Source organism: Oncorhynchus mykiss, chromosome 15 (assembly GCF_013265735.2).
Source record: "Oncorhynchus mykiss isolate Arlee chromosome 15, USDA_OmykA_1.1, whole genome shotgun sequence".
Taxonomy (NCBI): Eukaryota; Metazoa; Chordata; class Actinopteri; order Salmoniformes; family Salmonidae; genus Oncorhynchus; species Oncorhynchus mykiss.
In genome coordinates this window covers 70,762,154-70,778,039 of record NC_048579.1, presented here as the reverse complement: position 1 = coordinate 70,778,039, position 15,886 = coordinate 70,762,154, and the positions used below count along the sequence as shown (strand labels likewise).

The 15,886-nt window shown below is 42.4% G+C and overlaps 1 protein-coding gene and 1 non-coding gene across 5 annotated transcripts; both read left to right on the top strand.

The window, feature by feature from the left end:
• The first annotated feature begins 610 nt into the window (after positions 1 to 610).
• On the top strand, positions 611 to 751 carry LOC118938960. The gene has a single exon (XR_005036354.1). It is a non-coding gene; the product is annotated as a U4 spliceosomal RNA (small nuclear RNA).
• A 1,120-nt stretch (positions 752 to 1,871) lies between these two features.
• On the top strand, positions 1,872 to 15,063 carry LOC110490643 (N-acylneuraminate cytidylyltransferase-like). Of its 4 annotated transcripts, none has more exons than XM_036945193.1 (10): positions 1,872 to 2,204; positions 2,954 to 3,160; positions 4,037 to 4,179; positions 4,694 to 4,849; positions 5,693 to 5,826; positions 7,119 to 7,213; positions 7,502 to 7,673; positions 12,993 to 13,158; positions 14,663 to 14,866; positions 14,907 to 15,063. In XM_036945193.1, exons 1-10 carry the CDS (start codon positions 2,179 to 2,181, stop codon positions 14,915 to 14,917), a joined length of 1,314 nt encoding a protein of 437 aa, XP_036801088.1. In that variant the 5' UTR covers positions 1,872 to 2,178; the 3' UTR covers positions 14,918 to 15,063. The 4 variants fall into 4 exon arrangements, with proteins under 4 accessions (XP_036801088.1, XP_036801087.1, XP_036801086.1 ...); XM_036945192.1 differs by having other exon boundaries at positions 14,663 to 14,870; positions 14,911 to 15,063; XM_036945191.1 differs by having other exon boundaries at positions 1,877 to 2,204; positions 14,663 to 15,063.
• Positions 15,064 to 15,886: the final 823 nt, after the last annotated feature.

The window sequence follows — 15,886 nt, the reverse complement described above, 5'->3', positions numbered from 1 at the left end:
GTCCAGGTATTGGTATGTGTAGTATGGCTGTGTAGAAATGTAAAATATTCCTATGGAATAAAAGCACCAATCTCTGACTGCAAATATTCAAAAGTTGGAATATTGCCATCGTACTGTTGTCATCGTACTGATATCTGATTTTGCCATCGTACATATACGACTGTTCAAAACATTTTCACATCTGGTTAGGATCCGTCCGGACGGGATACTTCCTGCAGATCAGATCAGTGCAATCCTATATTTAACAACAATTGGTCAGTTCTATCCACAATCCTTGGGACGTCCCTACCTTAAACGTCTAACCCTTTACCCGTTTAAATTTCAACTTCAATGGGGCAGGGACGTCCTAAGGATCTGAAAAGCACGAACCCATGAGAATGGTATGTTTCACATCCCATCATGCATTGCGGTGTGGTGTTGCTACATTATTATTTTTAAAATACAAACTATGCACACCTCGGGTTATCGAAACGTTTTGAACACATTTCAATCATAATATATGACTATTGCACACAAATTAGCACCACACTGTACCGCGACGTTATTATGAACCGTTTCCGTGAATTGTATCTTCTGTGGTGGCTACCTTGCCTTTTTCAAGATTTGAATCAGCTTTGCGCAGTGGCAGTATCGTAGCCTATGAGGTCTATCCGAGGCGCGATTATTGCTAGTTGAAAACTTTACCCAATACCCCGCCGTGACGACTTGAAATATAGTCGGCATTGGCAATTTTTGACGGTCTCTAAGGAGACTGATATTCTTGTTGAAAGTAAAGAAGTTTGGAGATATCTCGCAGTAGTGGTAATCTTTGTCTGGATTTTATTGAATGTGCCGTTATTTGCAGATATATTAATAAGTGTGTATTTGCAATATGAGATTTGTGTTATCTCTGCACTTCCACGAAAATACGAATTGAACGTTTTAATTACATGCAGCGTGTGGGTCTAGCGTCCCAGTTATGCTACATACATCAGAGTGATTTGTATCTAGTGGGAGTGCGAGTTTGTAGACAGTTTGTCCATTAGCGAACTCTGCCTCCGATTTTGGAACTAGTTCAAACTGGTATTGTCTGTTTTCCCCCCGCTGTTTACCGGTAGTTGGTTTTATGTTGCTACTACTGAGTGAGAGCAGGAAAAATAAAAGTACCCCAATCGAAAATGACTCAAGTAAAGTGAAAGTCACCCACTAAAATACTGCTTGAGTAAAAGTTTTTTTTTTTTTTTAAATACATGTAATTTTCTAAAATATACTTAAGTATCAAAAGTACAACTACAAATCATTTCAAATTACTTATATTATGCAAACCAGATAGCGCGATTTTTTGTATTTACGGAAAGCCAGGTGCACATTCCCAACGCTCAGGCATATTTTACAAATGAAGCATGTGTGTTTAGGGAGTCCGCCAGATCAGAGGCAATAGGGATGTTCTCTTTAATAAGCACGTGAATTTGACAATTTTCCTGTCCTGCTAAGCGTTCAAAATGTAACGAGTACTTTTGGGTGTTAAGGAATATATATGTATGGAGTAAAAAGCACAATATTTTCTTATGGAATGTAGTAAAGTAAAAGTAGCCAAAAATATAAATAGTAAAGTACAGACCCCCAAAAACTACTTAAGTAGTACTTTAAAGTTTTTTGAATGTATTCTACAGTGGTAGATTAAAACACTGTAGAATAGTGAACCAGATATTTCACCGGATGTATAACATTTAAATGTGAAGCATCCGTTTGGCGTTTCCACTCACTACCAAATATGGTGATGCGAGGAAGCCCAGTGCCCTGCAATGGATGTATAATTATTTTTGCCGAAATTCTGCACATTTACTAATCGATGAAGCTAGTGTTGGGGAAACGAAGCTTCCTGAAGCATTGAGCATTTCCATACAATTGTGTCGAAAAATAGGTTAATTACACGAGGCTTTGATCAAAATAGTGTACACTAGTGGCACCTGCTGGTCAAAATAAGCCTTTTCCTATTCTACCGAAACGAATACCAGACGGTTATTCGACAAACTTGAAAATAAAAGAGAGCCGCACACTCCAGGAGCTCAGATGCAAACATTTAATTACCAACGTTTCGACGGTGGTTATTCGACAAAACACATCTTTGGAGGTCATTGATAACGTGTTTCCGATAAAGCGATACAATATCGGCACACTGCTTAACGATTTCGATGCATGACTCCGAGCTCCCGGTATCAGACGTATGTATCATCTTATCGCCATACATTTTTATGTTTCCAAAACAACAATCAGTAAAATAGTACAACGTTGCCAACGTTTCTAAAAAAAAATATATATATTTTTTTTTATTTCGGAGTGCAAGGGGGAATTTAGTTATTACACACGCGCACTGCACAGAGTCGTTCCAGCTAGAAGTAGTAAATACTTTACCGTAAGTACTGCTGTTTGGTTGGCTAGCGCAATTGAATTGTTGTCTATGATGAGCACATTTACATTATTTTATGCAATATTGAAACCTGGAGTTCTGTGATTGAGAAAATAGACATTGGACATGCTTCTACCATTTTGCACCTTAGGTATCCTCGTGTCGATAATATTGATCGCCATCATAGTTTTTAACGCATTGACCTCAATCATTACGGTACAATTCTATGGTGACGTTCTTTCTGATTTCGTAGCCACAATGAAATATCATAATACGCCACTTGTTCTGTTTATAAATGTAATATTTGTAGGATTAATAGGCCGTCCTTCAGTGTACACTACTGACAGTGTAGTCAGTAGTATATATTGTAACCTAAATACCTAGCTAGCTACAGTGAGCTAGAACACAATAAGTAGCTAGCTAGATTCATCAGCCGACTGCTAGACATAGCTACCGCTAACGTTACTGGTTAGTTAGCTAGCTAGTTAAGTTACAGTGATACCGCCACGTCTTCTTAACCTCCCACTGGGCTACTGAGTGACCATTTACAATGGCTGCTGCTAGAAAACGAACGCGATCAGGCATCGAAGATGTGAGAGACAGAAAAGCAAAGGTTATTAAAGACAGCGGTGAGAAGAGACACATCGCAGCCCTGATCCTGGCGAGGGGAGGCAGTAAGGGGATCCCCCTGAAGAATATCAAAATGCTAGCCGGTGTCCCACTCATCGGATGGGTTCTGAGAGCTGCAGTGGACTCCAAACAGTTTGACAGGTAATTCAGTTCAATCTAATAGTCAAATGTCTTTCAATCTAACTACTGTATACGGAGTTGCTTTGATAGAAGCTTGGTAGGCTAGCTACATTACAACCCACATAAAAAAATGCCAGTTTACTATGATATTAATACCATAGTATTCACTGTAGTGTATTATTTACAGTTAACTATAGTAAACATATTGTAGTAAAATAACTAGTATATACTATAGTATCATGTAGTGTTTTGTGGACTGTAGTATTTACTATAGTGTTTTTGTTTTTATATCTTTGACATAGAAGTGGGGGCTTTCTCTCCTTACTAGAGACATACTAAAAGAGCAAATTTTCCATAACTTGTAGGTAGATAGGACTGGGGTGTGAACAGATAGGTCAGCACTTTACTCTTTTCTAACTGTAGGGAACACAATACGTGTCCTATACTTGGCATGTGGGTTTCTCACTTATGGGTGGCAAAAATGGGGTTATGGAGGAGGAGAATGGGTAGGGTTTATGCAAATTACTGTAGGATTTACTATAGTTAAAAAGGGTAGTGTTTTTGGGGACATTACTGTAGCATTTACTATAGTATTCTACAGTATACTACAACATTCTCTACTAAGTACTACACATGAGCAAGGAATATCCTACAGTTTATTACAGAATTCTATTTTAAGTACTGTAGTATTCTATACTAAACTAGTATTTTTAAATGTGAGAAAGCATGTTGACATTCTTGTTTTGGGTGCATGGATAATATTGTTATTTGACAGTTAGTGTACTGTCTCTGAATGAACCCCCTGGTTTGGGCTTGGTCACACAAGACTGGATTGCACTGATGCAGCCTACTTGTTACAAAGCCTGAGGAATCAACTTGTTCTGTTCTTTCTCCCAGTGTGTGGGTATCAACTGACCATGATGACATTGAGAAGGTAGCCACGGCATGGGGAGCTCAGGTTCACCGCAGGAGCCCAGAGGTGTCCAAAGACTCCTCCAGCTCTCTTGACACCATCCAGGAATTCGCCCGATTAAACCCAGGTAGGGGGTGAATGTCAAGTGTATTTCCTTGATTCCTTGTGATCAGATCTTCTGCTCCAATGTGCTGTGAGAAGGAGACAAGGAGGGAGGCGTGAGGAAGATTCTCTGTGGCAACAGTGTCAACGTTGGTTATATTTTATTGTGACAGAACCACACCCTTTGTGACACTTCAACTATCTTTGTAATGACTGTTTGGCAGCACTTTGTTATAGATGTCAGCTGTTAATGTAATATATGCAGAACTTGTTTAGCCACTAGCTTGACTAAGGCTCTGGGACGGCATGTATCAAGCATCTCAGAGTAGGAATACTGATCTAGGATCAGGTCCCCCCGTCCATGTAGTCTTATTCATTGTGATCTATGAGGCAACATTTGGGTTTATCCCAATAAAGTGGGGCCCACTCCATAGCTTCAATTGACAACAGTGGCAGCATATACAAGATTATTCAAATCTCATACTGTTTCTCATATTCTTCTGGTATCTCATAGTCTGCTGTGTGTTGTCCTCCTCCAGAGGTGGATGTGATCTGTCACATCCAGGCCACGTCTCCCTGCCTGCACCCCTTCCACCTGAAGGAGGCCCTGGAGATGATCACCAAGCAGGGCTTCACGTCCGTCTTCTCCGTGGTCCGACGACACCACTTCCGCTGGCAGGAGGTGAAGAAAGGAGGTACGGGACAGCCATGTGTTATGTTTAGGACCTCACACTTATTATCAGTAAACTGGAGAGGTTCCAACAAACTTAATGTTCAGGTCTGTCAGGAGGTGAAGAAAGGAGGTACGGGACAGCCATGTGTTATGTTTAGGACCTCACACTTATTATCAGTTAACTGGAGAGGTTCCAACAAACTTAATGTTCAGGTCTGTCAGGAGGTGAAGAAAGGAGGTACGGGACAGCCATGTGTTATGTTTAGGACCTCACAGTTAGGCATGGTTTCCTGGATACAGATGAACCCTAATGCTGGATTACAAAGCCAGATCAATGGAGAATCTCCATAGAAAATGATTTGTAGTCCAGGATTAGGCTTAATCTCTGTGGGGGAGAAACACCCCTAGGCTACTTTATAATTCCATCCCTCTAGAGTTGTGTGTGTATAAGGTAGTTGTTGTGGAATTGTTAGATTACTTGTTAGATATTACTGCACTGTCGGAACTAGAAGCACAAGCATTTCGCTACACTCGCATTAACATCTGCTAACCATGTGTATGTGACCATTAACAGCTGCTAACCATGTGTATGTGTCCATTAACATCTGCTAACCATGTGTATGTGTCCATTAACATCTGCTAACCATGTGTATGTGTCCATTAACATCTGCTAACCATGTGTATGTGACCAATACAATTTGATTTGAAGTAGGGTCAGGAGTTTTTCCTGTCCACGTGACTGTATCACAATAGAGAGATGGGGGTGTGATTAAACAAGTGAGTTTGTCTCCTGACCAGGTTATAACCAGAAACCAGACTATTTCCTATCAACTCATAATGATGATGCGTTCTCTCTCCTGTTCAGGTAGTGTAGCCACCCAGCCTCTCAACCTGGATCCATCCAACAGGCCCCGGAGACAGGACTGGGATGGAGAGCTGTGTGAGAACGGATCTTTCTATTTTTCCACCAGAGCCCTTATAGAGGAAGGTGTTTTGCAGGTAACTTTCACCAGGCCCCTAAAGGGACCCATAGTCACAAAGCGCCTCAGGAAGGAGTGCTGGTCTAGGATCAGTTTTCCCTTTTCGATTGAAAGAATAGTGAGGAGACCATCTGAACTTCAACTTCTTTAATACCCTGATGCACGCAGGACAATACACACAGGGATGATAATGAGAGAATTATAAACCTGTTGATTTAATATAATAACTTATGCCATTTAGCAGATATGCCATTTTATCCACAGCAACGTAGTCATGCTTGCAGACATAAGTATGGGTGGAACCCACTACCCTGTCGTTACAAGCACCATGCTCTACCAACTGAGCTGCCGAGGACCACAGGAGAGTTCCTCCTTTAATTGTCACACAAGACTGCTACTTGATTGGTTAATATACACTGTGGGTAGGCTGAATGTAAAATATAAGTGACGTTTGTACATACAGGAGAAGATGAATCATATCTAGAAAAGGTATTCTAGAAACAGTGGTCTGGTAAGAGGCAGGGTAAACCATGGGGTTTGTCGAATAAGACCCAAACTAGTGTTCAGCTGCTTGATGAGGAACGAGTGTTCTACGTGATCTTCAACACCAGTCTGTAGGCTCTGGAAGTATATGTGAAGGGATACATTCTCTGTAAGCAAATTACATTTGAGTAATTGGTCGTCAGGTTTATATTGCAGTCTGGCCAGTCCAGCCAGCCAGCTCTTCTGTCTCGACATACATGTTGCTTTGGCCACTAAGAGTTTTCACTATTCTGCTGTTTTTAAAGTTTAAACAAGGATCGGTTCTTAAGGCCTCATCAGCCTGGTTATTAGTTGGTCATAGGTCACAGTCAATAGTTACTCAATTCATTTTTGCATGTTCAGCATAGGAGAGCCTGTAGTGTGTGTGTGTGTGTGTCTAGTCCATCCAACCTTAATCCGTGTGTGTGTGTGTGTGTAAGAGAAATTCCTCTTCATTAGTTATTAGTAACATTCCCCAACAATAACACTCTGTATGCAGTAGTGGCTATGATATTAACAAATATCCACTTCTAACACAGCCACAATGACTAAGATGATGTGGACAGGGAGGACCTGATCCTAGATACAGACCCAGATGTTTATCTCTGCTGCTGCTGCTGACAAAGCATATTTCCTTCCTGGGATCAATAACGTATTTATTCATTCAGCCTGACTAGAAACAACATACACACTGAGAGATGGACTGGTCTGTGATACTACTAGATATTCTATTGTCAACTGGTGTTTTGAATGCTAATAGAATACCCTTTGTGTTGTTGTCTTTCTCAGGGGGGGAAGTGGGCTTACTATGAGATGCTGCCAGAGTACAGTGTGGATATTGATGTGGATATCGACTGGCCCGTGGCAGAACAGAGAGTACTGAGGTAGTCTGAAATCACTGACCTAGAATTTCAAGTTCACTCTCTGTTGAAGTCATTCACTCCGAACCACCTCTCTCTCTGTCTGTCTCTGTCTCTCTGTCTGTCTCTCTGTCTGTCTCTATCTCTGTCTCTGTCTCTCTGTCTGTCTCTGTCTCTCTCTCTCTGAAAGTGTTTATTTGAATGCACTTTAAATATAATTTGATTTTGTGGTAAAGCAACACAATGAATAATGCTGTAACACAGAGGAGTGGTTGTCCAAATGTTGTCCCTGTGTGTGTTGTTCCTGTCCAGGTTTGGTTACTTTGGCCTGGACAAGCCTGAGGTGGTGCGTCTGCTGCTGTGTAACGTCTCCGGCTGTCTGACTGACGGCCGCGTCCTCATCTCTGTCTCTGGAGAGGAGATGGTCTCAGTCAACACCAGAGATACTATGGGTATCCGCATGCTGCAGAGAGAGGGGGTGGAGGTACAGATACAGAACATGTAGAACAAACACACACACTGCAGAGAGAGGGGGTGGAGGTACAGATACAGAACATATAGAACACACACACTGCAGAGAGAGGGAGTGGAGGTACAGATACAGAACATGTAGAACAAACACACACACTGCAGAGAGAGGGGGTGGAGGTACAGATACTGTACATATAGAACACACACACTGCAGAGAGAGGGAGTGGAGGTACAGATACTGTACATATAGAACACACACACTGCAGAGAGAGGGGGTGGAGGTACAGATACTGTACATATAGAACACACACTGCAGAGAGAGGGAGTGGAGGTACAGATACTGTACATATAGAACACACACACTGCAGAGAGAGGGAGTGGAGGTACAGATACTGTACATATAGAACACACACACTGCAGAGAGAGGGAGTGGAGGTACAGATACTGTACATATAGAACACACACACTGCAGAGAGAGGGGGTGGAGGGACAGATACTGTACAAATAGAACACACACACTGCAGAGAGAGGGGGTGGAGGTACAGATACTGTACATATAGAACACACACACTGCAGAGAGAGGGAGTGGAGGTACAGATACTGTACATATAGAACATATAGAACACACACACTGCAGAGAGAGGGAGTGGAGGTACAGATACTGTACATATAGAACACACACACTGCAGAGAGAGGGAGTGGAGGTACAGATACTGTACATATAGAACACACACACTGCAGAGAGAGGGAGTGGAGGTACAGATACTGTACATATAGAACATATAGAACACACACACTGCAGAGAGAGGGGGTGGAGGGACAGATACTGTACAAATAGAACACACACACTGCAGAGAGAGGGGGTGGAGGTACAGATACTGTACATATAGAACACACACACTGCAGAGAGAGGGAGTGGAGGTACAGATACTGTACAGATACTGTACATATAGAACACACACTGCAGAGAGAGGGGGTGGAGGTACAGATACAGAACATGTAGAACAAACACACACACTGCAGAGAGAGGGGGTAGAGGTACAGATACTGTACATATAGAACACACACACTGCAGAGAGAGGGAGTGGAGGTACAGATACTGTACATATAGAACACACACACTGCAGAGAGAGGGGGTGGAGGTACAGATACTGTACATATAGAACACACACTGCAGAGAGAGGGAGTGGAGGTACAGATACTGTACATATAGAACACACACACTGCAGAGAGAGGGGGTGGAGGTACAGATACTGTACATATAGAACACACACACTGCAGAGAGAGGGGGTGGAGGTACAGATACTGTACATATAGAACATATAGAACACACACACTGCAGAGAGAGGGGGTGGAGGGACAGATACTGTACAAATAGAACACACACACTGCAGAGAGAGGGGGTGGAGGTACAGATACTGTACATATAGAACACACACACTGCAGAGAGAGGGAGTGGAGGTACAGATACTGTACAGATATAGAACATATAGAACACACACTGCAGAGAGAGGGGGTGGAGGTACAGATACTGTACATATAGAACACACACACTGCAGAGAAAGGGAGTGGAGGTACAGATACTGTACATATAGAACACACACACTGCAGAGAGAGGGAGTGGAGGTACAGATACTGTACATATAGAACACACACACTGCAGAGAGAGGGAGTGGAGGTACAGATACTGTACATATAGAACACACACACTGCAGAGAGAGGGAGTGGAGATACAGATACTGTACATATAGAACACACACACTGCAGAGAGAGGGGGTGGAGGTACAGATACTGTACATATAGAACACACACACTGCAGAGAAAGGGAGTGGAGGTACAAAGATAATGCGATGAATACGGGTGATTCATTCATTGTTTTAAAAGATCACATATGATCACACAACATTTGAATGGTTTATTTCATAAATTTGACATTGCAAAGTATCAATGGCAACCGATGCTGAATTGTTTGACACATTTAACATAAATACACTATGCACAATGAAAGAACAACAACAACAACTTTAAAATGGTTGAGCAGCCTAGTCATGTATGAGTCTGGTTGAGCAGCCTAGTCATGTATGAGTCTGGTTGAGCAGCCTAGTCATGTATGAGTCTGGTTGAGCAGCCTAGTCATGTATGATTCTAGTTGAGCAGCCTAGTCATGTATGATTCTAGTTGAGCAGCCTAGTCATGTATGAGTCTGGTTGAGCAGCCTAGTCATGTATGAGTCTGGTTGAGCAGCCTAGTCATGTATGAGTCTGGTTGAGCAGCCTAGTCATGTATGAGTCTGGTTGAGCAGCCTAGTCATGTATGAGTCTGGTTGAGCAGCCTAGTCATGTATGAGTCTGGTTGAGCAGCCTAGTCATGTATGAGTCTGGTTGAGCAGCCTAGTCATGTATGAGTCTGGTTGAGCAGCCTAGTCATGTATGAGTCTGGTTGAGCAGCCTAGTCATGTATGAGTCTGGTTGAGCAGCCTAGTCATGTATGATTCTGGTTGAGCAGCCTAGTCATGTATGAGTCTGGTTGAGCAGCCTAGTCATGTATGATTCTGGTTGAGCAGCCTAGTCATGTATGAGTCTGGTTGAGCAGCCTAGTCATGTATGAGTCTGGTTGAGCAGCCTAGTCATGTATGAGTCTGGTTGAGCAGCCTAGTCATGTATGAGTCTGGTTGAGCAGCCTAGTCATGTATGAGTCTGGTTGAGCAGCCTAGTCATGTATGAGTCTGGTTGAGCAGCCTAGTCATGTATGATTCTGGTTGAGCAGCCTAGTCATGTATGAGTCTGGTTGAGCAGCCTAGTCATGTATGAGTCTGGTTGAGCAGCCTAGTCATGTATGAGTCTGGTTGAGCAGCCTAGTCATGTATGAGTCTGGTTGAGCAGCCTAGTCATGTATGAGTCTGGTTGAGCAGCCTAGTCATGTATGAGTCTGGTTGAGCAGCCTAGTCATGTATGAGTCTGGTTGAGCAGCCTAGTCATGTATGATTCTGGTTGAGCAGCCTAGTCATGTATGAGTCTGGTTGAGCAGCCTAGTCATGTATGAGTCTGGTTGAGCAGCCTAGTCATGTATGAGTCTGGTTGAGCAGCCTAGTCATGTATGATTCTGGTTGAGCAGCCTAGTCATGTATGAGTCTGGTTGAGCAGCCTAGTCATGTATGAGTCTGGTTGAGCAGCCTAGTCATGTATGAGTCTGGTTGAGCAGCCTAGTCATGTATGAGTCTGGTTGAGCAGCCTAGTCATGTATGAGTCTGGTTGAGCAGCCTAGTCATGTATGATTCTAGTTGAGCAGCCTAGTCATGTATGAGTCTGGTTGAGCAGCCTAGTCATGTATGAGTCTGGTTGAGCAGCCTAGTCATGTATGAGTCTGGTTGAGCAGCCTAGTCATGTATGAGTCTGGTTGAGCAGCCTAGTCATGTATGAGTCTGGTTGAGCAGCCTAGTCATGTATGAGTCTGGTTGAGCAGCCTAGTCATGTATGAGTCTGGTTGAGCAGCCTAGTCATGTATGATTCTGGTTGAGCAGCCTAGTCATGTATGATTCTGGTTGAGCAGCCTAGTCATGTATGATTCTGGTTGAGCAGCCTAGTCATGTATGATTCTAGTTGAGCAGCCTAGTCATGTATGAGTCTGGTTGAGCAGCCTAGTCATGTATGAGTCTGGTTGAGCAGCCTAGTCATGTATGAGTCTGGTTGAGCAGCCTAGTCATGTATGAGTCTGGTTGAGCAGCCTAGTCATGTATGAGTCTGGTTGAGCAGCCTAGTCATGTATGATTCTGGTTGAGCAGCCTAGTCATGTATGATTCTGGTTGAGCAGCCTAGTCATGTATGAGTCTGGTTGAGCAGCCTAGTCATGTATGAGTCTGGTTGAGCAGCCTAGTCATGTATGAGTCTGGTTGAGCAGCCTAGTCATGTATGAGTCTGGTTGAGCAGCCTAGTCATGTATGAGTCTGGTTGAGCAGCCTAGTCATGAATGAGTCTGGTTGAGCAGCCTAGTCATGTATGAGTCTGGTTGAGCAGCCTAGTCATGTATGAGTCTGGTTGAGCAGCCTAGTCATGTATGAGTCTGGTTGAGCAGCCTAGTCATGTATGAGTCTGGTTGAGCAGCCTAGTCATGTATGATTCTGGTTGAGCAGCCTAGTCATGTATGAGTCTGGTTGAGCAGCCTAGTCATGTATGAGTCTGGTTGAGCAGCCTAGTCATGTATGATTCTGGTTGAGCAGCCTAGTCATGTATGATTCTGGTTGAGCAGCCTAGTCATGTATGAGTCTGGTTGAGCAGCCTAGTCATGTATGATTCTGGTTGAGCAGCCTAGTCATGTATGAGTCTGGTTGAGCAGCCTAGTCATGTATGAGTCTGGTTGAGCAGCCTAGTCATGTATGAGTCTGGTTGAGCAGCCTAGTCATGTATGAGTCTGGTTGAGCAGCCTAGTCATGTATGAGTCTGGTTGAGCAGCCTAGTCATGTATGAGTCTGGTTGAGCAGCCTAGTCATGTATGAGTCTGGTTGAGCAGCCTAGTCATGTATGAGTCTGGTTGAGCAGCCTAGTCATGTATGAGTCTGGTTGAGCAGCCTAGTCATGTATGAGTCTGGTTGAGCAGCCTAGTCATGTATGAGTCTGGTTGAGCAGCCTAGTCATGAATGCTTTCTGAATGCCTGTAAATCCACTCCACCTACTGCTGTTTTAATAACCATTAGAAAACAATCTAACTCAAGGTGTCTTGTCGTAGCTGACACCATTCTTTCTGGGCAGTGACAGTTAACCTCTCTTAACATGTTCAACTTGAAGCAGCATTAAGCTACAATAAAATAAACAAAAAACAATCCTATCATTTTACATTTTAGTCATTTAGCTGACAATCAACCAGAGCGACTTACATGAGCAAGTAGGGTTAAGTGCCTTGGTCAAGGGCACATTGACAGATTTTTCCCCTAGTAATCTCGGGTTCGGTTACTGGCCCAACGCTGTAACCCGCTCGGCTACCCAGTGTCCCTTGTTTGGCTTTGTGGCAGTATTAAAGATACAGGAAGTTAGGTAGAACCAGTTGGGTTTGCTTTGCTAAGCTCTTACCAGAACAGGATGTTTCACACCGGCTGCTCCTGCTCCTAGATTTAGACCACAGTTTATCACTGAAACCTCCGCCCATTAAACACACACACAGGATACTATTGACTCCGTCATGTGACTTTATTAGTTTGAGTTTCATCATACCCTCTAAGAGAACACTTCTCAAATGACATCCTTCTACACATTATTGGCCCAACCGTGTTTTATTATTATTATTATTATTATTATTATTGGCCCAACCATGTTTTCTACTATTATTGTCTTTCTTCCAGGTGATCTTGATCTCGTCCGGTGAGGACCCTGTGACCAAGGCCCTGGCTGACAATCTATCCCAGAGGACAGGCTGCGAGGTCAGGCAGCTGGGCAAAGACATCCAGGGTGAGGTCAAAGCCATGATGGATGACAAGGATCTGGACTGGAAGGAGGTCGCCTATATGGGTAAACTCACTGTTATTATCAATTAACAATTTACTGCTACTACTACTACTACTACTGCTACTACTACTGCTACTACTACTGCTACTACTGCTACTACTACTACTACTGCTACTACTGCTACTACAACTACTAATAATAGTTAGTTATATAGCACAGTTTGAAATATAGTGGAATCTCAAGGTTCTTAACCTTCTATTTTGAGTAATACTTGTGTGTTCATGTCAATCAAACATGAAGATCTTTATTTGGAGCCCTTCTGAGATGGAAAGGTAGAACAGGTTAGATATCTCTCAGGAATGTGACCGTAGCAGCGGTGTTTGATAACCACGTATCAATGAAACTATCAGACAGTAAATGTCAACAGTAAAGTTTGAACCAGTTGAACCTGATTGTGATTGTCATGGTGACCACACTACACTCTGTTATGGAACAGTATCTGCTCATTCCGTGTTTCACTCCTCCTTATCTCTCTCGCTATCTTCTCAACCCTTCATCTCTCTCCTCTCATCCCTCTGTTCTCTCTTGCCAGGAACTGATTGTAAGTTCTTCACTCATAAATAACTTGTCTGATTAAATAGCTCCTCTATTAGTAAGGAGAGACAGGGAGAAACTGTCTGATTAAATAGCTCCTCTATTAGTAAGGAGAGACAGGGAGAAACTGTCTGATTAAATAGCTCCTCTATTAGTAAGGAGAGACAGGGAGAAACTGTCTGATTAAATAGCTCCTCTATTAGTAAGGAGAGACAGGGAGAAACTGGCTGATTAAATAGCTCCTCTATTAGTAAGGGGAGAAACTGTCTGATTAAATAGCTCCTCTATTAGTAAGGGGAGACAGGGAGAAGCTGTCTGATTAAATAGCTCCTCTATTAGTAAGGAGAGACAAGGAGAAACTGTCTGATTAAACAGCTCCTCTATTAGTAAGGGGAGAAACTGTCTGATTAAATAGCTCCTCTATTAGTAAGGAGAGACAGGGAGAAACGGTCTGATTAAATAGAGTATCTATTAGTAAGGAGAGACAGGGAGAAACTGTGTTGTATATTTTATTCAGAGTCCAGTTTTGGTTAAGTGATCATTTGTATTTCCCCTCTGCGTGTATGCTAGGCTACAACCCGGGTATGGGCGAGGGGACGGTCTAAAGTTATACTGTTACATATGCTAGACTACCACTGCAGAACACTTCATTTGCATGCCACTGCCAGTCACTGAATATTTACAGCCAAGGTGAGAAGGGAGGTGCCAGCAGTCAAATCCTGGAGAATTTGGGATTCAATTTTAATTGAATCAAATTTAGTTGATTTCTGTAATTCAAATTCTATGATATCCCTAAGCCCAAAATCAGAAACTATATCAAAATAAATATGATTATCTTAAATCATGTCATATTTTTGCATGTTTGTGTTATGTTTTTGCAACATACTAATTAATCATCCTAAGAATACTTCAAGAACCACCTTATGGACACTTTAATAGAAACATTTCATCCCTCCATCTCTCCCTCCTACAGGTAATGATGCACCAGATGTTGACTGTCTGAACCTGGCTGGGCTGAGTGCAGTACCCCGGGACGCCCCAGTGGTGGCGATCAACGCTGCTAAATACTCCTGCCACAGTGCTGCAGGCCTGGGGGCTGTGAGGGAGTTTTCTGAACACATCCTGCTGCTCAAGAAGAAGGCCAAGTCTCAGATGGAACAGGACCGCATCCACAGAAATACATTCTAAACTCTAGAATGTGTTCTAAAGTCACAGAAATACATTCTAAACTCTAGAATGTGTTCTAAAGTCACAGAAATACATTCTAAACTCTAGAATGTGTTCTAAAGTCACAGAAATACATTCTAAACTCTAGAATGTGTTCTAAAGTCACATAAATACATTCTAAACTCTAGAATGTGTTCTAAAGTCACATGAATACATTCTAAACTCGAATGTGTTCTAAAGTCACAAAGTCACAGAAATACATTCTAAACTCTAAAATGTGTTCTAAAGTAGGGATAGGCATTAGAAATAATATCATGACATTTTATCGGATATCCAGATAGTTTTAATCATGGACACTTGTTTGCTGTGCAGCCTGCAGGACTCGGGAGATACTGTGTGGACAGGGACCAGGGGTGTGCGACAAAGGAGGGAGAGAAAAAGTAGCCCCTGACTCGCGCTAGTTAGACACTTGTAAATGCCATAGGTTATCTATCATCCAATATGGCAGTGCATGTCTTTACTGTCCTGATCTACAACAACCCTGTTCAGATTAAACAGCCTATACTGAAGGTTGCTCATTGTAGGCTACTCCTCATTTAATTGACTTAATTCTGTCATTTTAATTCAACTTTTCTTTCATTGCTTTGAGATCTCCCACTTCTACACATGGAGCCTCTGACTGTAGTGTCAACAACAGCAAGCTAAGTGAAACCTGTGTAGGCTAATACCGTATGTATTTTTAAAACTATATTCACATTATTAAATGAAGAATTCCAAATGTCATGAGTGTAGAAATGTCCCATAGATCATTTTATTCCATTAAGATGAAGCCTTGTCATTGTTGAAATAGGCCTGTGTATACGAATACTAATGTCTGTTTGAATAACTTTGCCCATTGCTAGTTTTTACAGGTTGTCAGATCAAGGTAGTTTGGGTTTTATATCGCTAAAGGTTGTGTTGACAAAAATGAATGTCTTTATTTTAAATGAAGTAGTATACAGGAGGCCTTTCATTTACTTGAGATTGATTG

Coding starts and splice junctions, on each gene's coding strand:
- LOC110490643 (XM_036945193.1), top strand. CDS start 2,179: ATGACTCCGAGCTCCCGGTATCAGAC. Junction 4,180..4,693: donor ATTCGCCCGATTAAACCCAG/GTAGGGGGTGAA, acceptor GTCCTCCTCCAG/AGGTGGATGTGATCTGTCAC. Junction 7,214..7,501: donor GCAGAACAGAGAGTACTGAG/GTAGTCTGAAAT, acceptor GTTCCTGTCCAG/GTTTGGTTACTTTGGCCTGG.